Source organism: Anguilla anguilla, chromosome 8, assembly GCF_013347855.1.
Source record: "Anguilla anguilla isolate fAngAng1 chromosome 8, fAngAng1.pri, whole genome shotgun sequence".
Taxonomy (NCBI): Eukaryota; Metazoa; Chordata; class Actinopteri; order Anguilliformes; family Anguillidae; genus Anguilla; species Anguilla anguilla.
Window position 1 is genome coordinate 51,094,486 of NC_049208.1, and position 25,886 is coordinate 51,120,371.

At 51.2% G+C, this 25,886-nt stretch overlaps 1 protein-coding gene across 4 annotated transcripts in view; it reads left to right on the forward strand.

The window, feature by feature from the left end:
- The window catches only part of nedd9 (neural precursor cell expressed, developmentally down-regulated 9), a 27,723-nt gene extending 2,901 nt beyond the window's left edge, over nucleotides 1-24,822 (forward strand). Inside the window, exons 1-7 of one of the 4 annotated variants that reach the window (XM_035429773.1) lie at nucleotides 1,460-1,793; nucleotides 11,986-12,303; nucleotides 19,012-19,110; nucleotides 19,580-19,801; nucleotides 20,689-21,765; nucleotides 22,771-22,860; nucleotides 23,049-24,822. In XM_035429773.1, the coding sequence (XP_035285664.1) occupies nucleotides 1,782-1,793; nucleotides 11,986-12,303; nucleotides 19,012-19,110; nucleotides 19,580-19,801; nucleotides 20,689-21,765; nucleotides 22,771-22,860; nucleotides 23,049-23,597 (2,367 nt within the window). In that variant the 5' untranslated portion in view covers nucleotides 1,460-1,781 and the 3' untranslated portion in view covers nucleotides 23,598-24,822. Of the gene's footprint in view, nucleotides 1-1,459; nucleotides 1,794-11,985; nucleotides 12,304-19,011; nucleotides 19,111-19,579; nucleotides 19,832-20,688; nucleotides 21,766-22,770; nucleotides 22,861-23,048 lie in introns of those variants that run through there. The other 3 variants (XM_035429774.1, XM_035429770.1, XM_035429771.1) reach the window with 3 other exon arrangements.
- The last annotated feature ends 1,064 nt before the right edge of the window (nucleotides 24,823-25,886 follow it).

Sequence of the window (25,886 nt, forward strand, 5' to 3'; positions counted from 1 at the left end):
CATTTTTTATCAGTAAGCGAAAATGAAAGCCTCATAAGCAGCTTGTGATATGTGTGTCTGCCTAGCAATTATGGGGTGAGGTAATTGGATGACTTTACGGGCTGTTGCAGAATGAGTCAGTGTGGCTGACAAAGGGGGCGTGGCCCACTACTGTGACCTCACAGTCACACCTGTTCCATTTATGTCAATGAGGGGGCTGATGTCTGGATTAGATGTATCGCTGCTAAGGAAACCATCCTGTAGTCGCTACGGTGACCATGTCAGTCACATGCACATAAACCAGTGCTGAAAGAACAGAATTTTAAAAAATATATGCATTTAAAACGGTTAATGACACGAGTAAAGAAAGTCGCTCTGGCGCACTGCACGCTTAATATGGTGCCTGAGGGAAGGATTTTTCCGAATAAAACAGGAAACGGTGAACGCACGCTGTGAACAAGTTGCAGCAGCTTCACCCTTGTTTCGTCACCCACGCTCTCCTTGTGCAAGCCTGGCCTTAAGCTTCGGCGCATGCCAGATACCGAAGCCCGTCCCGACTCCTGCTGCAGGGCACATCTGGGTTTGGGTGGGATCGTCTGAAATTAATCCACGGATTAAGAGGTAACGTTTGCAGTATGCCTGTGCTACCTTTTCGAGCACCTGGATCTGCTGGCCATTTCCCCTGTTCTGGCAGAACAGGTGACATGACACACTAGCCCTGCAGCTAGGTGATTGACTCTTCAGTCATTTTTTTTTTTTTTTTTTTTGGAATGTCTGGCTGACATAACAGTTCCCAGACTTGTAAACCCCAGTATGGCTGAAGTACTTCGAAGTCATTTCAGAATGTGTTAAATGGTTCCACGCTGACTCATTGAGTAATCAGTGACCATCCTCCTCAGCTGGATTATGTAGGAGTGTGGATAGAGGATTTAAAAAGTCATGGTCTGACATATCTCTAAGTCATGTACATGACACAATATGCCACTGTGACAAAGGACAGAACTTTTGGCAAATATGGTCACTAATAAACCTACAGATATCTGTCCACAATTTCTGAGAGCAAATACACAAAGAACAGGGGCCAAACGTATTATTTCATTAGTATCAAAATTCATAAATTTTCTAAGTTTCACATCACTGTTTATTGGTTCAATAAAATAGACTGAACTATCAGACAATTCAGTCATCAGGTTATAGGAAAAACAAATGAATTATGTTAATTACATGTTATTTTTAATGTGTGTGTCACCTACCCTAGCCTTGGCTGTTTTTGTCAGTCGTATGGTCCAGTCCTTGTTCCTGTCATAAGAATGATTAAACATACCCCCCCCCCCCCCAAAAAAAAAAAAATAAATAAATAATCGCGACCCCTGTGTGTTCTTTAACATATGAGACAAGGTAGTATTAGCACTAATTATAGCTTAAAGGTCCTCTTTGAAAGGGTCTTCCACATGTCTACGTCATACGTCACTTGCTGGCGAAGGGGAGGGGAGAGTCCGAAGTCTGACCAATAGCGACCCCGACATGTAAATGAGCTACCAGTGCCGCCGAGGTGTGCGCGCGGTCTCCTGTAGGACACTCTAGATTCCTCGGAACTGTCTCGAGCGCGCGGGGATTGGGAGTTTATCCTTGAATTTTGGAGGAAATATTTTTCTCAAACATCCCGATACAAAGTTGCCTTTATGGCTGTGCGGCTTTAAGCATCGTTCGCACCACGTCACTTACGCATGCTTTCTCAGTGACAAACGCAGCGGATGTTTCTTTCCTGGACGTACTGAGATCTGAAATCACGGGTACTGAAGATGAAGTATAAAGTGAGTACCATGTTTGCCTTCTCTTTAACAGGTCGCGAAGGTTACAGGAATATAATACGCGTTTACATGTAAATAGAACAGGAAGTAGATGTTTTAACTCACGCTACGTATTTTGAAACTGTGGACTGCTTTTGTGCTTTCCAGTTTCAAATGGGTCAATGACCGTGAAAAAAAAAACACTTTAGGTTTATAAGTTGCATTCTTTTGTGGGGATCTCAAATGAGCATATAACCCACAATGTGTTGAATCCTGCGACTGGGGACCGTACGCTTTGTGTAAATGTCCGATGCTTTCATTCGGATGCGGAGAAATAGCGTTTGGAAATAGTGCGTTATGCTGACCGTAGCCTACTCCCCTGTCCCCGTACTTGTGCTGTCAGATCGGAGTCATTCACTGAATCCTGTCCTAAATGAACCCTTGTACATCGCTGGGACCCGCTACCCTTCACATACAGGGCAGACGAGAGTCCGACCACTGGAGGAATTAAGTGTGCGCTGTACCTCCCCCCCCCGGTCAGTTTCTATGGTAAAAGGCTTGTCAGGGGGAGCGTTGGAGTGTGAATAGCATACAGACTTGAGAATGTAGCGCTTTGTCTGTGGTCTTTGGCCCTGTCTCAGAGACATTAATGATTTATCAAGGGTAATAAAGTCTCAGAGACTGCGCGGACTTCTGTACTTGGGCGGACAATAAAAAGATGTGATTTACTCCTTTTCAACGCTCCAGCGACTTGGAGCAGTTTGTGTACGTGGACACGTTCACGCTGTGCACGGCTGGTGATGGTTTGAATTAATGAACAAATGTGAGATTTCAACGTATTTTACCCCGAATCTGTTGAATTCGATGACAAATTAATTTCGCCTTCCCACACCGTTTCCCTTTTGTTTTTGTATTGATTTGTTTATCTGTTTAAAAAAATACTATTTCAGAGCTGTACTGACAATCTAACGGTAAAATAGAGACCAGCTTCTGTGTCACTATTCCAACAAGTGTCGTTTGAAATCCCTGGGCCCTGGCTCTTGCACAGTGAAGCTATGTTCATGACCGTTCCATTCATCATTAACATTCTCCGTAAGGTGTAAAGTGTGCGTAAAGATTCACTTCCTACTATGGTAGGACGTCGAGTGGGTCTTCCTCCGTGGAATGCTTTTGTCTGGCTCGCACTATCTGTGGAATGTGGGGCAGTTGGCACCAGATGACTGTGGAGGTTTTGGTCCAGGTTGTTTAGACTGTGTTCTGCTGGTTGCGGGAGTCATTCTCTCCACAGTCACCCCCCCCCCCCCCCCCCCCCCCCCCCCCCCCCCCCCCCCCCCCCCCCCCCCCCCCCCCCCCCCCCCCCCCGTTCACTTTATGAGACCCATGTGTGAGGGACTTGAGGTTGTTATCAGACCATAATAGGAATGTGAGGTCTCTGAGCTTTCACACCAAACCCTGAAAAATCAGCTCACTTTGCTGCGGGTCGCCCTCTGCTGGCGGTGTGGAGTTTTGCGTCCGAGCTGGCTTCTTCCAGGTCCGCGTCTCTAGACCAGCTAGAACTAAATCAGACTTCAGCCATCTTGGGATTTAGTCCTAAATCAGGGCAGATTGAGGTCTGTGATGTATGTCCTCTCTGAGGGCGGGAGGGACAAACTCAGAGGGAGGGTGTGAGTGTGTGCACGTGTGTGTGTTTGTTCAGAAGGCTGTGTGTTTCCACATCTGCGTGTGTCATTAAGATTAACTGTACATGTGTTTGCATGTGTATGCATTCCTGCCTGTGGTTGCCAAGGATACAAACAGCATGTGTGTGCTGTGCACATGTGTGTTTCCGTGTGTGCGTTATGAGTGATAACGTGTGTGTGTGTGTGTGTTATGAGTGATGACGTGTGTGTTTCCGTGTGTGAGTGTGTGTGTGTTATGAGTGATGACGTGGGTGTGTGTGTGTGTGTGTGTGTACTCGCGTTTGGGTGGCGGTCAGGGCGCAGCAGTAGTCTGGCACGCATCTCCAGGCTACTGATTGCTTAAGGTTACAATGCGCGCGTGTCGTATCGGTGAAATACATTTCCCATAGGTGGTGAGGTTTCATGGGGGGGGGGGGGGCAAAGGTCAGCGGGATCACTAGAGTGCAGGGTGATGAAAGTGAGTTTCCCAGCAGCAGGTGTCTATGGTGGGGAGGGGCCCATTCTATGACCATTCTATGGTGCGTCACACAGAGGCACCCTGGGATTCATTTTTTTAAAACGTGTCCCATTGTGGGTTTTTCTAAATCTTTCTCAGCGCCTAATCTTTAGTTGCACTATGATGGGAAACTAAAATACAGACACACACACGCAGGCTTGCTCTCTCGCTCACCCTATTATAGTACGCGAACTGTTGCAGTCTTGCACACAGACAAGAACTCTCATACCTAGAGAGACAGGCGCACACACACGCACACACACACACACACACACACACACACTCCTTCTCTTCTCTACACCCGCTGTTTCCAGCGCTACTCCTTACTTGCTCTTTTCAGACTTATGTAACCGTGACAGAAATAGCCGAAGAATTCCAGAGAGAAACAATTAGGTGAACCAGAGTAATGTTTTTCTGGAGGGGCGACGGGGGGGGTCAGCTTCCAGGCAACGGTCCAAGCGGGATAGCAATGGAGGCGGGGGGGGAGGGTGCGGGAGAAGGAGGAGCTGGGGAGGAGAGAAAAGGGAAAAGAAGAGGAAATGGGTGGGGGAAATGGAACACTTCGGGGGTCGGGCTGAGTAGGATAGGGTATGGGGGCGGGGGGGGGGGGGGTGTTGGTGTGGTTGTGTGTGCGTTGGTTATGGTAATGGGGGGTTGAGATCGAGAAAAGCTGTATTTGTGTTTATGGAAATTCATGCCAGTGGATGCTCTTGGGGATTATGGAGTAGTGGCTGAGGGGGTTTACAGTCTTATGAATGGGGGGGGGGGGTGTGAGGCACTTCCCCACGGCTATCTTAAACTGGCATTCTCTCTGCTACTGTGCTATACGTTCCTGGGGAGGTCACAGCCCTGTATGCTCTCTGTACATAAAGATTTACTGTTAGAGTCTCAGTGCTTCGGACAGCAGGGTCTCAGTGCTTCAGACTGCACAGTCTCAGTGTTCCAGACAGTACAGTCTCAGTGCTCTGAACAGCAGGGTCTCAGTGCTTCGGACAGCCAGTCTCAGTGCTCCAGACAGCAGTCTCAGTGCTCTGAACAGCACAGTCTAGTGCTCCAGACAGCACAGTCTCAGTGCTTACAATATCAAGCTCATTTTGTGGGAGCGCCTACAAAGAGGACCACACATACTTTTATGATGTGTCTTAATTGTGAAATACTTGCTGTAGTATAGATAGAGAGAGAAAGTGAAAGAGAGAGAGAGTGGGAGAGAAACAGCCTCTGCCCAGAAACAGACCCCCTCCAACATATTAAACATCTTCCAAACAATGACTTGCATACTCTTACAAAAACAGAAATAAAAATAATAGATAACAAAAACAAACAATTGAAAATTGGCTGAACAAAATAAACTTAACAAATTAACAAATTAGAATGTTATCAACCATTGAGCAGAGAATATACTTTAACACAGTACCTTGTCAATATAAAACAAACCACAAACAGAGACTATCCATGACAATGTACAGACTCAGTGATCATAATCTGAAAACAGAGAAAAAGGTGGCGTAAGAAAGAGTGGAGGCCCAGAGAGGAGAGATTATGTAAACAACGTGAATCTGGAGAAATAGAAACTGAATTCCCCCTTTCTCCTCTCCTGTCCTATGTATGTTCATTACAGACAAGCTTTGTTATCAAAGTCAAAGCCAGAGTCGCATCACATGACAGCGAAACATATGATGAATGATTACACAGGTCTGGGAGAAGTACCAGAACTCATAGAGTCATCTGCATAATACATGAGTGCCTGCCTTGAACTAAAAGAAAAAATAACTTTGTAACATAATATGTAATATCCTAATATGATCAGTTCCTGAAAATGTATTATATTATTTTTTTTTATTACAAGTATTTTTTATTTTTGTATTGCATTGGAAGCAATGGTTGATTTCCATTCATGCCATTTAAATTTGAGAGCGGGGGGGAGGGGGGGCGGGAGAGAGGTGGGGATAACTGTTGGTGTCGTGTATTTATCGCGTATACGGTGTGGTCTTTGGACCGTACTGTGTGGTCCTATTGCACGAGTGCGGTCATTACATTACAGGCATTTAGCAGACGCTCTTATCCAGAGGGACTTACACAACGTTGACATAGCATTTTACATTGTATCCATTTATACAGCTGGATACATACTGAAGCAATTCCGGTTAAGTACCTTTGCTCAAAGGTACAACGGCAGCGTCCTACCGGGGGAATCGAACCTACGACCTTTCGGTTACAAGCCCAGTTCCTTACCCACTGTGCTACACTCCGGCGCCGTGCTCCTTCGTGAATAGACAGAGGTGAATTCCTGGCGTGGCTTCGCACTGTGGGCAGAACATTACCATTCCAGCATTACCGGCTGGGAGAGAGACGGACTGCATTGTGCAGCCTGGATTCTGTAAGGGCCTGTCCTGCATCAGCAACAATGAGAGCAGTCATTTCCAATGCAGAAACGCAGGGAATTAAGAATTCTGCTCGAGAGTTTTTGTGCAAGGTGATCCCCACGGAAACGGAGCTGTGCGTCTGTGAGATTGTGCATCGTGGTGAGGGGAGAGAGTGGGTGTAGGTCTGTGCGTGTGCGAGTTTAAGAGTGTGTGTGTGTGTGTGTGTGTGTGTGTGTGTGTGCGGGTGTGCACATTCATATGTGTGTAGGTGCGTAAGAGAGAGGCAAAGAGAAAGAGAGAGTACAAGTGTGTGTTTGTGTGTGTGAGAGAGGCTGATAGTGTGTGTGTGAGTGAGTGAGGGAGTGTTTGTGTTTGTGTGTGTGTGAGAGAGAGAGAGAGAGAGAGAGAGAGAGAGAGAGAGAGAGAGAGAGTTTTAGCAGTGTGGTGTGTGGGTCTGGGTAAGTTCTGTGCACGGTGGTTTATGAGGTCACTGGGACAGCACCTCAATGTGTGAGGAGCCTGTGTGAGTGTGTGTGTGTGTGTGTGAGAGGGAGTGTGTGTGTGTGTGAGAGAGAGAGAGAGAGTGCGTGTGTGTGTGAGTGAGTGAGAGGGAGTGTGCGTGTGTGTGTGAGTGTCAGAGAGAGATAGTGTGAGTGTGTGTGTATGTGTATGAGAGAGAGAGTGAGAGTTTTAGCAGTGCGGTGTGTGGGTCTGGGTCAGGGCAAGTTCTGCACACGGTGTTTTATGAGGTCACTGGGACAGCGCCTCAGTGTGTGAGGAGCCTGTGTGAGCGCTCTGCCTTTCCCACAATCCACTGCAGCCTCTCATTTGCTCCCAGAAGTGCTTTAGGTGTGTCAGCATGCGCGTCTGTGAGTGTCCCAGTTTAAACAGGGCTATTTTGTATTTTTGTTCTCTGATGAGATGGCAGAGAAAAGGTGTATTTACGCAGTCTGGGTCTGAGTCATGGCGCACACAGCCAGGAATGGGGTGGAGAAGGTGTCAGGACCTCTGTTCCAGGTCTGGACCTCATAGTGCTGTGAATGGTCCCTTCACAAAGTGTGTGTGTGTGTGTGTGAGAGAGAGAGAGAGTCAACACTCACTGTCTGTGATGGATACAACCATTACATCCCTGTGAGATGGGTGGGGGGTTGTGCTATAGAACTACTATAGCACCTGTGATAGATGCTAACACTCATCACCTGAGAGATTGTACTATAGCACCAGTGGGAGATGCTAACACTCATCACCTGAGAGATTGTACTATAGCACCAGTGGGAGATGCTAACACTCATCACTTGAGAGATTGTACTATAGCACCAGTGGGAGATGCTAACACTCATCACCTGAGAGATTGTACTATAGCACCAGTGAGAGATGCTAACACTCATCACCTGAGAGATTGTACTATAGCACCAGTGGGAGATGCTAACACTCATCACCTGAGAGATGGTACTATAGCACCAGTGGGAGATGCTAACACTCATCACCTGAGAGATTGCACTATAGCACCAGTGAGAGATGCTAACACTCATCACCTGAGAGATTGCACTATAGCACCAGTGGGAGATGTTAACACTCATCACCTGAGAGATTGCACTATAGCACCAGTGGGAGATGCTAACACTCATCACCTGAGAGATTGCACTATAGCACCAGTGGGAGATGCTAACACTCATCACCTGAGAGATTGTACTATAGCACCAGTGAGAGATGCTAACACTCATCACCTGAGAGATTGCACTATAGCACCATTGGGAGATGCTAACACTAATCACCTGAGAGATTGCACTATAGCACCAGTGGGAGATGCTAACACTCATCACCTGAGAGATTGCACTATAGCACCAGTGGGAGATGCTAACACTCATCACCTGAGAGATTGTACTATAGCACCAGTGAGAGATGCTAACACTCATCACCTGAGAGATTGTACTATAGCACCAGTGGGAGATGCTAACACTCATCACCTGAGAGATTGTACTATAGCACCAGTGGGAGATGCTAACACTCATCACCTGAGAGATTGTACTATAGCACCAGTGAGAGATGCTAACACTTATCACCTGAGAGATTGTACTATAGCACCAGTGAGAGATGCTAACACTCATCACCTGAGAGATTGTACTATAGCACCAGTGAGAGATGCTAACACTCATCACCTGAGAGATTGTACTATAGCACCAGTGAGAGATGCTAACACTCATCACCTGAGAGATTGCACTATAGCACCATTGGGAGATGCTAACACTAATCAGGCCTGTCATAGACAATGAGGCAGAATAACCGTGATAGATACAGACGCACAGGATCTGTGATAGATCGCGACACTAAGCACCTTAGGGAGAAACAGCTGCTGTGAACCACGGGGCTTCTCCGCGGGGTGTGAGAGGGTACGAGAGACGCACACACGCGCATGCACACACGCACGCACACACGTGTTTACCGGGCGAACCGGCAGACGCCGCCTGAGTCACGTGCCTCTGTAACCGTGACCGAGTTCGCTTTTTCCGCGCCGGACGGAGACGGAGGCGTTCGCGGTCGGGCAACGCCTCGGCCAATCGCCGGCCCGGGGCCCGTCGCGCAGACCGCGCGGCGAGAGCGTCCTCCCGGGCGTGCGCGGTCCCGCCGCTTCGCCGACGCGTACGGAGACGCTCGGAACCCCCCCCCCTCCCCCCGACAAAATGGCTGCCGTCGGACCTCAGGCGTGCCAGAGGTGGCCTGTTCGAACAAGGCGGCCCTTCACCTCCATTTTCTCCCGTGAAACCATGTCTGCGTAAAAGGGCTGTGAAAAAAACACGTGGCCTGTGATCATTTTACTGTGAGAGCGCGAATCAGTGGGAGCTGGTTTGGCTTTTTCGGCTTTTGTCACGAAAAAGGCAGGTTTTGTAGCTGCTTTTGATTCGCCGGCGTGGTTTGTGTGTTTTCGCTCGACCCTCTTGAGTTTCAGCCACCGTGGCGTGTCTCTAAATCTGCGCCGTTGCTATTTAAAGAAATAAAACTCCCTCGGCAAAGGGTAGCAGGAAGTTCAGCGCGTGAATTATGCAAGTATGCGCGGGTACGCAATATGTGTTTGCTGTGTGTTTGTGTGTGTGTGTGTTTGTGTGTGAGTGTTTGTGGGTGTATGTGTGAGTGTGTGTGGGTGTGTGTGTGTGAGTGTGTGTGTGTGTGTGTGTGTTTGTGTGTGAGTGTTTGTGGGTGTATGTGTGAGTGTGTGGGTGTGTGGGTGTGTGTGTGAGTGTGTGTGTGTGTGTGTGTTTGTGTGTGAGTGTTTGTGGGTGTATGTGTGAGTGTGTGTGGGTGTGTGTGTGTGAGGGTGTGTGGGTGTATGTGTGAGTGTGTGTGGGTGTGTGTGTGTGAGGGTGTGTGGGTGTATGTGTGAGTGTGTGTGGGTGTGTGTGTGAGTGTGTGTGTGTGTGTATGTGTGTGAGTGTTTGTGGGTGTATGTGTGAGTGTGTGTGGGTGTGTGTGTGTGAGGGTGTGTGTGTGTGTGTATGTGTGTGAGTGTTTGTGGGTGTATGTGTGAGTGTGTGTGGGTGTGTGTGTGTGAGGGTGTGTGGGTGTGTGTGTGAGTGTGTGTGTATGTGAGGGTGTGTGGGTGTATGTGTGTGTGTGTGAGGGTGTGTGTGTGCATGATTGTGTGAGGGTGTGTGAGTGTGCACCTACATTTTTGTGTTAACGCATTATGGTGCATTCTGGGTGCTGGTGAGTCATACTGAGAAGTGTATCAAAGCATTTTGTGTGCGTTTGTATAAATTATGAACAATGTACATTTCAGGAAAGGATTTTGAGACTAATTGAAATATGAACAGTTCATTTCTTTCTTTTTATCTTTTTGGTCTTTATGGTTTTAGACGTGGCTCGCTGTCGGTTGAACGGACACGTAATAGATGGCAGACGGAATGACGGTAGTGCAGAGGTTGTGGTGTGTTGCTTTTGTGAAAAGGGGGCGATTTTGCAGAGAGAGAGAGAGATAGAGAGAGAGAGCAAGGTTTCGCAGCGTCCTGTGGTTGATCTGCGTCAGTGATGGAGAGAAGCAAGTGTGCGTGTGAACTGCTGCGCTGTGGTGTTGAGCACTGAGCGGTGTTAATGACTGTCCCAGAAAGAGCTTAGTCAGGTCTCTCAGCTTGGTGGAGTTCAGACTGAGGTTGCCTGAGATGACGGTGGAAGGCTGACAGAGCGCCTCCTTCAGGCCGTCTGTGGAACAAATCCAAGCCCTGTGATCTCTGCATCTCTCTCTCCTTTCACCACCCCTGCATCTTTCTCTCCCTCTCTCCCCCCTTTTACCATCCCTCCATCTCTCTCCCTCTCTCTCTTCCTTTCACCACCCCTGCATCTTTCTCTCCCTCTCTCCCCCCTTTTACCATCCCTCCATCTCTCTCCCTCTCTCTCTTCCTTTCACCACCCCTGCATCTCTCTCCCTCTCTCTCTTCCTTTCACCCACCCCAGCATCTCTCCCTCTCTCTCCCCACTTCCCCCCCTTTCCCTACGGCGGGTTCTGGAAAGTTCCGGGTCTTTCCGGGCTGGGAGCGGGGGCGGGAGCGGGGGGGTGTGCGGCCGCCGGGGCAGATTCCGGAACACAGGAAGGCGTTGGCATCGCGGGCGGATACGCGATAAAGGCCCGCCCCCGCACAGGGCGAAGGGCCGCGCGCTGTGAAACTGCAAGGCCTATCAGGAGGGTTATCTCTGCGCACTGCGATTTGCAGCCGCTCTCCAGAACATTCTCTGGAAATTCCCATGGAACAGAGAGACAACTGGCAGCCAATGGTAACTGATCTGCAGAGACGTGCCCCCACGAGTCCAGAAATCCTTTTGTTATCCAGACATGACGATGATTGCTTTTTGCCACCTTATACTTACAAGTTGTTTTCTGGTAGACTGCTGTATCTCCGATATTTTTAGATGTACCCACAGATTTGAGATCCGTTTCACTCGCACACAGATCAGAAATAACCACTGGGAGGAACTGAAATGCGAACGTTTCTTCGGGTGGTAAAATGTAAAACTTTGAGCCGTCTTGTCTTCGTTGAGAAGCGCAGAGGTGATACTCACTCTGATTTTAAACACTGGTTGTTTAGAGTTTGCCGTGAAGAGTTCCTGAGATGCCCCGTGTAGTGCACACACACAAGTGTTTTTGACACAGGGAGGGAGAAGAGTTTGTGTGAAACACTGATACAGTGGAGGGTGTGTGAGTTCTGTAATACTCTGAACATTCTCAAATACAGTGACAGGAGTGTGTAACGAACAGAAAGAGAATTACTTTCACTGATTCAGCGAGTTTGATAAGAGAGTTGTCTGTGACACACTGACTGAGGGAGTTGTCTGTAACACACTGACCCAGGGAGTCGTCTGTGACACACTGACTGAGGGAGTTGTCTGTGACACACTGACTGAGGGAGTTGTCTGTAACACACTGACCCAGGGAGTTGTCTGTAGCACACTGACCCAGGGAGTTGTCTGTGACACACTGACTGAGGGAGTTGTCTGTAACACACTGACCCAGGGAGTTGTCTGTAGCACACTGACTGAGGGAGGTGTCTGTAGCACACTGACTGAGGGAGGTGTCTGTAGCACACTGACTGGGGGAGTCATCTGTAATGCATTGATTAAGGTCTGTAACACACTGACCCAGGGAGTTGTCTGTAACACACTGACCCAGGGCTCTTTCCTGCTTGTCCCAGAACCTGATGGCCAAGGCTCTGTACGACAATGTCCCAGAGTCCCCCGAAGAGCTGGCCTTCCGGAAGGGCGACATCCTGACGGTCATCGAGCAGAACACCGGCGGGCTGGAGGGCTGGTGGCTCTGCTCCCTGCACGGCCGGCAGGGCATCGCCCCCGGCAACCGGCTCAAGCTGCTCATCGGGCCCATGTTTGAGGCCCAGCCGCCTGCCGCCCAGACTCCGCCCTCGGGACCCGCCTACCAGCAGAGCCCCCAGCAGCAGGGGGTGTACCAGGTCCCCCAGAGGAGCGCCTGGGGCGCGGACGCGACACCGAGCAAAGTAAGAGACGCTCGCTTTCCCCAAACCTCTTTTCCCGGGCTCAGCAGCCTGATCTCAGCCAGGCAGTGAGGGATTATGGGAGACTGGAGTAGGATAAACATTGGCAGACAGACACGGGAGCACAGACGCTTATGATCTGGAAGTGCAAGTGGTGATTCACTGCACCACTAGTGTCACAGGGGCCATGGGCTACAGAGAGCTGATTGAAAAGCAGAGTGAACACAAGGGCATACTGGGACAATACTGCAGTGGCAAGAGTTCACAGATGGATGCTGGGATTGTAGTTTTGCATGGGGAAGGTTACGGATGTATGCTGGGGTTGTAGTCCTGCAGGGGGAAGAGTTAACAGAGGGGTGCTGGGATTGTAGTCCTGCAGGGGGAAGAGTTCACAGAGGGATGCTGGGATTGTAGTCCTGCAGGGGGAATAGCTCACAGAGGGATGCTGGGATTGTAGTCATACAGGGGAAAGAGTTCACAAAGGGATGCTGGGATTGCAGTCCTGCAGGGGGAAGAGTTCACAGAGGGAGGCTGGGATTGTAGTCCTTCATGGGGAAGAGTTCAGATAGGGATACTGGGATTGGGTGCACAAGGGTCTGAAGTGTGTATACTGAAGGGCTCATTTTAACAGGAGAATTGAAGGGTGCAGGCTTGGAGACGCAGCTGTGTGTGGAGGCCACACAGTCTCTTCTGTTTCTGCTCTCTCTGCCCTGTAGATTCAGATAAAAACAGCAAGTTCAAAAAAAATGAGTTCAATGCCGTGCGTCTCAGAAGCTGCTTGCTCGTTTTCCTGAACGGCTGAAAAATGTCATCACTGCCAGACATCAGGGAGCACGCAGAGAGCTGCAGCTTCAGCTGGACTGACTGTACAAGGTCAAAAGGCGCACAGATTACGAGACACTTCACATCCTGCAGCCTTCTGTGTGGGAGGACTGAGGCCAGCTGGCAGCCCTCGTGGGGGCGGAGTTTGAGCAGTGCGCCAGTTATTCTGGGGGGCGGAGTCTGCACCCAGCAGTATCTCCCAGTGGGCGGAGTCTGAGCCCAGCAACATTTCTGTGTGTGGGGGCGGAGTCTGAGCCCAGCAACATTTCTGTGTGTGGGGGCGGAGTCTGAGCCCAGCAACATTTCTGTGTGTGGGGGTGGAGCCTGAGGCCAGACTTCAGCCTATCAGAGCGAGCGGCCGGGCTCAGGACTTTTACAGTAGCCGACGGCTGCCGGTAGGCCTCAGGGAGAGAGCAGAGAGGAGGAGCGCTCCCCTCTTCCTGTCCCGCTGGAGAGGGACGTTGGGGGGGTCCCGCGGCTCGGCTCTAAAGAGCGGCGCGTGGGCGAGGGCGCGAGGACGTGCGCCGAGCGGCACGCGAGCGCCAGAGAGCGTGGCGGGACGTCCCAGGCTCGTCGCTCCGCATCAGGGGAGGATAATAATTACAGCTCGGGAGTTTCCCTGCAGCAGAAAGCAGGAAGTGATGATCTGTGGGAGTCAGCGGGCCGTAAACAGGGAGCCGCATGCACCTGGCGCTTTTGGAATAGCGCCCGGCCGGTGGGGCCTGGGGGGGGGGGGGGGGGGTGGGGGGGGGGAGCGTCACAGGAAGAGGGAGAGCCACGAGACGAGCGCGATTCCCGAGCCCTTCGTCTCCGTCCTCATCCTCGCCGCGCCTGAACGGGGAAGTTGAGTGTTATCCGTGGAGCGGATGTCTGTGTGTTGGGTGTGTGACCTTGCGGTGTATACCCACACCGTGATGTCATCAGCACTCTATGAGAGAGAGGTGTGTCTACCTGCACTGCTGCCACCTCATCGCTGGGCTTCATTAGTGAAAGCTGTGTATACCCACACCGTGATGTCATCAGCACTCTATGAGAGAGAGGTGTGTCTACCTGCACTGTTGCCACCTCATCGCTGAGGTTCATTAGTGAAAGCTGTGTATACCCACACCGTGATGTCATCAGCACTCTATGAGAGAGAGGTGTATCTACCTGCACTGCTGCCACCTCATCGCTGGGCTTCATTAGTGAAAGCTGTGTATACCCACACCGTACGTGAGTTCACTGTATCACTACTGAAAGGCCTATCTCTGGTGTTTTGCCATAGATCCTCTCTGAACAGCTCTTGGTAGGAGTGTAGTATAATGCGTCTTGTAACTTGAAGGTCACAGGTTCGATTCCCAGGTAGGACACTGCCATTGTACCCTCGGGCAAGGTACTTAACCTGCATTGCTTCAGTATACACTCATCGGCCACTTCATTAGGTGACAGGAGTGGCACCCGGTGTGGTCTTCTGCTGCTGTACCCCATCTGCTTCAAGGTTTGACGTGTTGTGCGTTCAGAGATGCTCTTCTGCATGCCTCGGTTGTAACGAGTGGTTATTTGAGTTAATGTTGCCTTTCTATCAGCTCGAACCAGTCTGGCCATTCTCCTCTGACTTCTGCCAAGGCATTTTCGCCCAGAGAACTGCCGCTCACTGGATATTTTCTCTTTTTTTGGACCACTCTCTGTAAACCCTAGAGATGGTTGTGCGTTAAAATCCCAGTAGATCATCAGTTTCTGAAATACTCAAACCAGCCCGTCTGGCACCAACGTCCATGCCACGTTCAAAGTCGCTTAAATCACCTTTCTTCCCCATTCTGATGCTTGGTTCGAACTTCAGCAGATCGTCTCGACCGTGTCCACATGCCTAAATGCATTGAGTTGCTGCCACGTGATTGGCTGATTAGATATTTGCGTTAACGGGTGCAGTTTGCGGTTGAACAGGTGTACCTAATGAAGTGGCTGTGTATATATCCTGTGTATGTCCAGCTGTATAATTGGACGAAGCGTAAATTCCGTGTAGAAGTTGTGTAAGTTGCTCCCCGTAAGCCGAACACCTGTAATGTAACGTAACGGCACACACCGAAGCCGAAACGCACGTCCCGCTCACAGGATGTGAGCCGCCACCTCCGCACCGCCAACGGAAGGCGGGCCCGCCCTCCTTATCTGGGGCAGTTCGGTCAGCGCGGGCGACGGCGCAAAGATTAAAGGGTGAGGACACTCCCAGGAGCCGTGCGTGTGCAGCACTCTTCCGGCCGGTTTGAGTGACAGGCCGTGCCTTTGTTGCTAGTTTGTTGGGAGTAGTGAGCCGTGAGTGAGTCACAGTGTGGCCGTGCTGTGTTTATCTGCTTGGCCGCTTTACGGCGTCCGGAGCAACAGGAGAAAGCAGTCAGACTGTCGGAGGGGGGAAACTTCCAGCTCTGTCTGGCCCGTTGTCTGGGGCTGCCCAATCGCAGGCCCCCGTGATCTGACCCAAAGAGTGAGGTCATAAATCCAGCCAATGGCGGCGGAGGTATTTGCCTCGTTGTAGTGGAGGAGGAAAGAGCAGGAAATGCCTGGCTGAGAGGTGACATACTTTTTTCCTTTAGATGTCAGACGTGCCTTTAAAAAAAATGTTCATACATACCTCAGAGTTTTGTGTTACCGAACGTCTGTGCACTTCTCCGTTTCCCAGAAAGAGAGAGTGTGTGTGTGTGTGCGTGCGTGCCTGCGTGCGTGTGAGTGTGTGTGTGTGTGTTGGCAAGTGAATGAGTGCGTGAGTGCTTACATTGTGTGCCTATGTGTACGTTGTGAGTCTGTATGTGTTCTGCGTGTGTTTGTAGAACTTTTAGTCTCGATTCCGTAAACCCATTAATTGAGATGTAAAGAATGCACGGCTTGAATGGTGTTTCGTGGAAGCCGGCCAAAACTCTTTCTCAAGTTACTGGAATAACCTACTACAGAGTTTTTATTAGAAAAGCAGCCCGTTTGATTTGTAGAAACGAGTTTATTTTTAACGTGAGACCGTATATTTTAATCTTTAGAGGACTCACGCAGGATTTATAAAGCGCTATTTGTAAAAGCGAAATATTCTGTTCCGCGCAGAAGTCAGTTATGCATGTCAGTGGCTTTGTGTGTTTTGGACTGAGGCCCTTTCGTCAGCAGCTGCTTGTGTCTTCAACTGAGGACAGTCGTGTGTCTGTGGACCTGTCAGTTCTGCATGGGGGCCGTGCGTCAGTGGACCTGTCAGTTCTGCACTGGGGCCATGCGTCAGTGGACCTGTCAGTTCTGCATGGGGGCCGTGTTGTCAGTTCTGCACTGGGGCCGTGTGTCTGTGGACCTGTCAGTTATGTACTGTCGCCGTGTGTCTGTGGTCCTGTCAGTTCTTCACTGGGGCCGTGTGTCTGTGGACCTGTCAGTTCTGCACTGGGGCCGTGCGTCAGTGGACCTGTCAGTTCTGCACTGGAGCCGTGTGTCTGTGGACCTGTCAGTTATGCACGGGGGCCGTGTCTCAGTGGACCTGTCAGTTCTGAAATGCTCTGGTCAGGTGTGTGTCTGTGGACCTCTGAATTCTGGGACCGAGGCAAAGTCTAAGTTCTGTTAGCCTCTGAGTCTGTCTCTCGAAATGACCAGCTGACCAGCTGACCGTGGTCCTATCACCAGATAGCAGGCCCCCCCGCACACCCCAGCTAGTGGTTGGTGTGTCTAAATCCATCCTCCGTTTTTACACTGCCTTGATTTTTACACAGGCTATATGTTATATAACTCCAGATCGGTCACTTTCAACTGACAGACCCCATTGTTCAAATTTGAATGGGCTGGCAGGGGTCTTATTTTGTAAGACGGACTCCATTTTGAAAGAGTGGTGCTTTGCGGTGGACTGACTGGGCAGTGGTGACCTCACTCTGTGTGTGTGTGTGTGCTCTCAGGGGTGCAGAAAGACGGCCTTCATCTCCAGAGTAAACACTCTGCGTTCATCAATGGGAGCGCCAAGTGGCCAGCACTAAAACCAGAGTAAACAAAGGCCGGGCCCAGACTGAGGAGGCAGTGTGTGTGTGTGTGTGTGAGTGTGTGCATGCATGTGTGTGTGTGTGTGTGTGTATGAGAGAGAGTAGAATTATAGTACGTGTGAATTAGTAGTTATAGTGTCGGCCTGTGTCTTGTGTGTGCCAGAATAAGTGGTTCCAGTGTGTTATGTGTGTCTGCTTGCCAAGTGAGAGTGATCATATAGCAAGCTGTGGTGTGTATGAGAGGATGATTGTGTGTGATAGAGAGAGAGAGAGACTGAATGAGAGTGAGAGAGAGAGTGAGGGAGAGACACTGAGTGACAGTGTCAGGCTCATTTCCCACCTCTACCTCACCAGCTGCGAGGAAGGAGCAGAACCAGAATTCCTCGCATTCTTGTCTGTCTGCTGAAGCGTAGCTTTCTGGGAAACCAGCACACTCACACGCGAGGAGAGGAGGAGGAGTAGAGGCTTAACTGCGGTTGGGGGGGGGGGGGGTGGAAATTCACAATGACATGTGAAAAAGACATTACGTCAACCCCCCCCCCCCCCCTCCGAATCCCTGCTTTGAAAGACAGGCCCTCGGCTCAGCTGGCCTAGCATGCAGCTCTTACTGGAAGCTAGCGCTCTCTGTGTACACTAGCATGCAGCTCTTACTGGACGCTAGCGCTCTCTGTGTACACTAGCATGCAGCTCTTACTGGACGCTAGCGCTCTCTGTGTACACTAGCATGCAGCTCTTACTGGACGCTAGCGCTCTCTGTGTACACTAGCATGCAGCTCTTACTGGACGCTAGCGCTCTCTGTGTACACTAGCATGCAGCTCTTACTGGAAGCTAGCGCTCTCTGTGTACACTAGCATGCAGCTCTTACTGGACGCTAGCGCTCTCTGTGTACACTAGCATGCAGCTCTTACTGGAAGCTAGCGCTCTCTGTGTACACTAGCATGCAGCTCTTACTGGACGCTAGCGCTCTCTGTGTACACTAGCATGCAGCTCTTACTGGACGCTAGCGCTCTCTGTGTACACTAGCATGCAGCTCTTACTGGACGCTAGCGCTCTCTGTGTACACTAGCATGCAGCTCTTACTGGACGCTAGCGCTCTCTGTGTACACTAGCATGCAGCTCTTACTGGACGCTAGCGCTCTGTGTACACTAGCATGCAGCTCTTACTGGACGCTAGCGCTCTCTGTGTACACTAGCATGCAGCTCTTACTGGACGCTAGAGCTCTCTGTGTACACTAGCATGCAGCTCTTACTGGAAGCTAGTGCTCTCTGTGTACACTAGCATGCAGCTCTTACTGGACGCTAGCGCTCTCTGTGTACACTAGCATGCAGCTCTTACTGGACGCTAGCGCTCTCTGTGTACACTAGCATGCAGCTCTTACTGGACGCTAGCGCTCTCTGTGTACACTAGCATGCAGCTCTTACTGGACGCTAGCGCTCTCTGTGTACACTAGAATGCAGCTCTTACTGGACGCTAGCGCTCTCTGTGTACACTAGCATGCAGCTCTGCAGCTATGTGTTTCCTGCCACTGGCACTGACGGCAGGAGAAATGGTGGTGACTTTCGGACATCCGCCAGCTCCTGGGTGACTTCACTTCCTGTCTCACCCTGACGTGATGTTTGTTTTTGCGGTTGCTGCCCACTGCCCCCCGCCCCCCTCTTAGCAAACACAGTGAGCCATTCTCACAAAGTCACACCTGCCTCTTGCTGAATCTACTGCTGGTTTTACTCAGAAAGAAGGCCATAAGCAGGTTGTGGTTTCAGGGAGTGTGGGAACCAGTGCAGCGGAGTCTGCACAGGCTGGCGAATCAGATGCTCCGCGGCGGCGGGTTGGGGGGGAGGGGCGTGGGTAGGCGGAGCCGGACGTAGCAGCTATGCCATCTCACGCTGACGCTCTGTCTCTTCTCTCTCCCGTGCGTACAGGTGGTGACCCCGATGCGGGTGGGCCAGTCCTACACCTACGACTCCGTCCCGCGCCACCAGCCGGACGTCTACGACGTGCCCCCCGTCCGGCCGCAGGGGGTAGGCGTCTCCCCGGAAACGCGGTTCACGACATCGGCAGCGCTCACGCTTCAGCACACAGCGCCCCCTCCCTTCTGAGTCCCTCTTCCTCACTCTAGTGATCTTCTAGAGCAAACAGGAAGTGGGCAGGGCATGCCTGTCAGTCACTGCTCAGAGCAGCACGCCCTCACAGAAAGACTTTTTGCAATATACTGTAAACATTTTTAATTATATTTGGAAAATAAAATTACAAGTATATTTGAGACAAGTGCAATAAATATCGATATCTGAAAGTAGGTAATAATTTGAATATTTGCCAATATATTTTGATTGAATATATATTGTATGTATATTGTTGAATTGACGCAATATCGTGACGATACACTTTTTTAAATATATATTCAGTGTAGTTCATTTCCGGCGGGGCAAGCCAATGGCACGACCCGCGTGGTGTTTCCACGGTTACCCTGACCGCACTTGTGCTTCGCAGGTGTACGACATACCCCCGGCGAAGCAGCCCCCCGCGTTCCCCGGGAAACCGGGAGGCCCGCGCGCGCAGGGCATCTACGACGTCCCCCCGACGACGCAGGGCATCTACGACGTCCCCCCGACGACGCAGGGCCTCTACAACGTCCCCCCCACGACGCAGGGCGTCTACGACGTCCCCCCGACGACGCAGGGCGTCTACGACGTCCCCCCAACGACGCAGGGTGTCTACGACGTCCCCCCAACGACGCAGGGGGTAAGGGAGCGCGAGAAAACGCGCCCGCCGCCCGGAGGCGGAGTTACGGGTAGCGAGGGAGGCCAAAAAACGGGCGATTACCGCAGTGCGCTTTTTTCGGAAGCCAGGGTCCTGGCAGCCCTGCGTTATAATTTAGCGATGAGGGCCTCCTCCCGAGCCCGGCTCTGTTATTCCCCTCAGTCATTATGGTAAATGGTGTGTGTGTGTGCGGAGATGACTTATAATGGTGTTTAATTGCTACCAGGCGGGGGAGCGTTTGGGGAGGGGGGAGTGGGGGGCCGGTTCCCAGTCCCCCCCGCTCCGACGGGACGTTCCGAACCGCGCGCAGGGTAGTCACGGCGACGAGCGGCGCGGCTCTCCCGCGGGCGGCGCTGTTCCAGGCGCAGTCGCGCTCGCGGCCGGCACGTCGCCCGCGGTAACGGGAGCGGGAGCCTGTTATTTGCGTCGTCCGTAATTACAGCCCGGCTCGGTCCACCCCCCCCGCCCCCCCCCCAAAGTCCCGAAACGACTTGCAGCCAACTCCCTCTTTTTGTTCCGTGCTATTTTGGCCGACGCGTGCGTCAGCGCGCGTATTACAGGGCTTCTGATGGGCGTCGGCTTTAAGGGCCCGCTCTGTTCTGAGAACATTTTTAAGGTGGGGGGGGAGGGAGGGGGGAAGTGGGGGGTAAGAACGATTTACTGGAAAAGACCTCTGGAGAAAGTGCTGCCTTATGTCCTTCCCAAAACCGGAGTAATTTAGCTGAGCACAGTGTGTATGTGTGTGTTTGTGTTCTACATTACAGTTTACAGTGTCTATTTTAGGCACTGATTGAGTACTTGGGTTGAACGTGGCTGATAAGAGTGTTTGTACTCCACAGATCTACTCTGTGCCGCCCTGTCGAAATAACCCCGCCCCCCAGGAGGGTAACTACGACTTCCCCCAGCCCCTCAAGGCCAAGCTGGGCGGTATCTACGACGTGCCCCCCACCACCACGGCCAGGCCCTCCGCCCAGTCCAACTACGACTTCCCCCCCAGCTCGGAAGTGGCCCCCGCCCGTGGCTCCGCCCACAGCCACGGCAGCGTTTACGATGTGCCCCCCGGGCCGCACGGCGGCGGCGGCGACGTCTACGATGTCCCGCGCGGGGCCGGGGACTACGACGTCCTTCCGCAGGAGCCCCGCCTCCTGGGGGACGTGACGGACGGCGTGAACCGCCTGTCCTTCTCCAGCACGGGCAGCGCCCGCAGCAGCATGTCCACCTCCTCGTCCGCCTCCTCCACCCCCGAGCCGCGGGCGGGGGCGGGGCCCGACCTGGACAGCGCCCTGCAGAGGCTGGGCCAGCTCCAGCAGGGCGTGGAGGCCGCCGTCTCCGCCCTCCTGGGCCTGGCCGCCAACCCGCACTGGAGGACGCCGCAGTTCGCCGACGAGGCGCAGGGGGCGCTGGAGAGGGTGCGGGCGGCCGTGGCGGACCTGCTGGCGTTCGGGCGGGTGGCGACGGCCGGGGCGCAGGGCCAGCCCGACCGCGGCCTGCAGGCCAAGCTCCGGCGGCAGCTGCAGCGGCTGGAGGACTCGCAGCAGATCCTCCTGCAGTCGGGCCACGCCCCGGAGCCCGGCGCCAAGCCGCCCACCCGCGGCGACCAGCTGGACCGCTTCCTCATGGTCTCCAGGACCGTCCCCGACGACGCCCGGCAGCTGGCCTCCACGGTCAGCGGCAGCGCCGAGCTGCTCTTCAGGAGGGCAGCGGCGGTGGCGGCGGCCCCGGGGCCCCTCCCCCAGGGCGGAGCCCAGGACGCCCGCCACGGCCCCGCCCACGACAGCGAGGCCTATGACGGGCAGCCGGACCAGACCGCCCCCTTCCCTGTCCCGTCCAGCTTGCAGCAGGAGAAGGAGAACCTGAACCACAGCGAGAAGTGTGTGAAGAGCTGGATGGAGGACTACGACTACGTCCACCTGCAGGTGAGCTCCACCTGCCCAGGACAGGCTCACGCTACACCTGTCCCTTTCCCATCTATCTCCCTGAATCATCACACGCTACACCTCTCTCTTTCCCATCTATCCCCATGGATCATCACATGCTACACCTCTCCCTTTCCCATCCATCCCCCTGAATCATCACACGCTACACCTGTCCCTTTCCCATCCATCCCCCTGAATCATCACACGCTACACCTGTCCCTTTCCCATCTATCCCCCTGAATCATCACATGCTACACTTGTCCCTTTCCCATTTACCCCCCTGACTCATCACACGCTACACCTCTCTCTTTCCCATCTATCCCCCTGAATCATCACACGCTACACCTCTCCCTTTCCCATCTATCCCCCTGAATCATCACATGCTACACCTCTCCCTTTCCCATAAACCCCCCTGAATCATCACAGTGAGACACTTGGATCAGTGCGGATTTAAAACAAACTGCAACAAGGCTGCATTCATTGGGAATGGGTTCAATGTGACACAAGACAGAAAAATACAAATGAGCACCTAACTGAACTAAAAAAAGACTTCAAAAAGGCAAAAAAGCTCTTCTTTTACTTATATAGTTTTGAGTGTGTTCCTATCGTATTTAAATGATATCCTGGTAACACACTTAATGACTGAGTTTTTCTGAATGAAGGTGAAGAAACTGTAATTAAGCTTGGTTCACTTGTTAGTTTTTGGTGCATTAACTGAATAAAGGGTACTCAAGAGATGTCTTCTCAAAAGCTGGCCGTGTATTTAAAGTCCAATGTTTGATATACTGTGTATGTGAATGTATTTAAAACATTTATTTAAAAAGATACGGAAATAGGGGACAGCTGGTTTTTCAATCTCCTAAAGCAACACAGACCTAAAGTAAATTAAGTTTGACATTTAGAGGATGTGTGTGTGTGTCTGTGTGTGTTTGACTGCATTCGGGTGTAGCTCTGTGTGAACCCGCCCCTCTGGTCTGCCCCTCTGACCTGTTGATTGGTCTACAGGGGAAGGAGGAGTTTGAGCGGCAACAGAAGGAGCTTCTGGAAAAGGAGAACATCATCAAACAGAGCAAAATCCAGCTGGAGCAGGAGCAAGTAAGACTTCATCCTCTTCATACTCTTCTCCCTCCTCTTCCCTTTCTGTTGGGGTTGGTGTTGAGTCCTGATGACCTGGGAAAGTGTCGGGGTCTGCAGTCAGTGCTGTGGTTGGTGTTGGGGATAGCGTTGGGGAGCATGTTAGTCAGCATTTGGAACCTGACTTTTGCCCTCTCCTCTCCCATCAGCTCAATCAGTTTAAGAAGCTGGAGCAGGAAGTGATCAAGCCGGTGGACAATGACATCACCCAGTGGATTTCCCACCAGCATCCCACGGGCCCCTCCCCTTCCTCCTCAGACTCCTCCCCTTCCCAAGGGGCCGAGCCGCAGCTGTGCGAGTGGGACCGGAAGCTTCTGCGCTTCTACGCGGAGCAGTGCGAGGCCCACTTCGTCACGCTGCTGAAGGCCGTCGACGCCTTCTTCGGCTGCATCAGCGCGGGGCAGCCGCCGCGCATCTTCGTGGCGCACAGCAAGTTTGTCATCCTCAGCGCGCACAAGCTGGTCTTCATCGGGGACACGCTCTCGCGCCAGGCCACGGCGCCCCCTCTGGCCGGACACGTCATGAACTACAGCAACGTCCTGTGCGAGTTGCTCAAGACCGCGGTGGGCGCCACCAAGACGGCGGCCCTGCACTACCCCAACACCGTCGCCCTGCAGGAGATGGTGGACCGCGTCACCGACCTGTCCCACCAGGCCCAGCTGTTCAAAGTCCAGCTGCTGCAGCTGGCGAACTGCTGAGGCCCCGCCCACACCCCCCCCCCCCCTTGCACGGACACGGACAGTATTCAGACAGACTCTCGCAGACTGAACACCTCGACGTGCATCACATATCAAAGGGGATTTTTAAACAAAATCCATTTTGTAAATTGTTTCCGGAAAGTTCCGTTTTGTAAATACTGGGCTCTATTTTTTTTGTGTGTAGATTGTTTTATAAGAATTATTATTATTATTGTTATTATATAAATGTATGATAAATAGCGAAGACTTGGACTCGGACTCATGGTAACATGCCTGTTTGTCGATAATTCCACATTAAGCACCTTATAAGACGGCCTTTGTCCTTTCGTATCTGTAGAATAATGGTGTGCTGGTTGCTGAAAAATGAGAGTACTTGTTTGTAAATAATGCTATGTGTCACCCAGGGAGAGACTCTATAGTAAAGGACGCTTGGTTCACATGTACGTAGATGGGCGTGTGTTGTTATGAAAGTTGCTGTCACTCAATCATTCTGGGAGGGGCCCATCTGTGATGTCACAAAGGGTGCTGTCATAGTGGTGGTCCTGAGGGTCCACAAACTGCTTTTTCATGGGATATGTTTACCACCAAGTCCACTGCAGTAGCTGCATGTGCAAACTGCATAATTTCTGAAACTGAGTGACTTCATTTTCACTGTAAATATGCTCTACCGTACCAGAAATTTAATATTTCATTAACCCTAGACGTGTTCAGAATGCGGTGGCATGGGATCGAATCCTGGCCGGGGGCTTTCTGTGTGGAAATTGCACGTTTTCGCCCACAGTCCAAATACATGCAGGTTAGGTTAACTGGAGAGTCTACATCGCCCTTAGGTGTGAATGGTGTGTGTGTGCCCTGCGACAGATTGGTGACCTGTCCAGGGCATAGTCCTGCCTCTTGTCCAATGCATGCTGGGATAGGCTCCAGCACCACCCTGCAACCCTGACCAGGAATAAGTGGGTTAGATAATGGATGGGTGGATGGATATTGAGAATGATCACTTGTAAAAAAGAAAAAAAATATGCTTAAATTCAGATATTGCATTTTGCCCAGCCTGGCTTCATAGATCCCTGGTCCATTTTAGAACTTTTCAGTTTGTGCGAACAGCAGTTACACTGCTATGCATCTACAGCTTTATGTAGGGCAATGTGTTGATCATCTGTTCATCTGAAGATGGCTGCTATTGTCTGTCCTAGGTGTGAATAAATCTGTACAGTTTCATGCCGTATTTTCAAGTGGTCTTGCTACCCTGTAGTGCATACACAAAACGTGACATACTGATCCGAGGCTGAAATATCTGTAATTGCAGCATTTCCCACCAAGTAAAGAAAGTCAGCACATGAACCAGCAGATGACGTGGACACCATTTTGGGGAGTTACGTTTAATGAACTGGATGCAAATACAAATCTCTCTTTTTTTTATTTTATTTTATTTTTTAAATTGCTGTATAGCAGCGAAATGTTATTTGTCCAAAATAATCAGAATGGTACATATGAAAATTTAAACTAGTCGTTTTTGTGATTTATTTGTCGTACCACAGAAGTTTGAATCAGGAAATCGTTAGCTACTTGAAAGCGACCAGCAACAGTAAGCTACGCCCTTGCAGGACACTAATAAAGTTTTTAATTCCAGTTTATCGTGCCATCAGGAAGAGTTGCCTTATGACCAGACCGTTATTCATGAGAACAGTATATACTTTTTTAAAGCCAGCAATTATGCCTGAAATATCTAACTCGCAGTTAACATTGGCAATAAAATGAGCTCAGTGTTATTGGAAGTGCTGATGCTGGAACAGAACGGTAAGCCACAAACAACTCTCTGGGTAGCGTACAAGTAAAGCAACGTACTGAACTGAACCAGCAGCAGGCGACAGTGTGTTCCTAGCCGTTAGCGTAAACGTAATGTAAATTTTAGGATTAACCCCCTACGGTGACAGTGCATGCACCATGGGAATATTTTAGCGTGATGTGACATTTTTCGTATAGATGCGGGTAGATTAATACTTAAGCACTTTAGCAGAACTGCAGCCGAATACCCGAATTCAAAACCATAACGGTTCGTGAGGCCAGCAGATTCATTCTTCGTCGATGGCTGACTGTGCAGAGCAGCTGGCCGTCTCTACAGTAGATGTCTCAAACCGATTAATAGCCTAGGACTCAAAAACCGTTGGATACGGAGTTGTGCTTCACATCAACATGCCACCAAAGTGAGGTTTTTTTTCAACTCACGATATTAAACCCAAGGCTATAGTTTTAGCCTATTATAGACCAGGGATGTCCAATCTTCGCGTA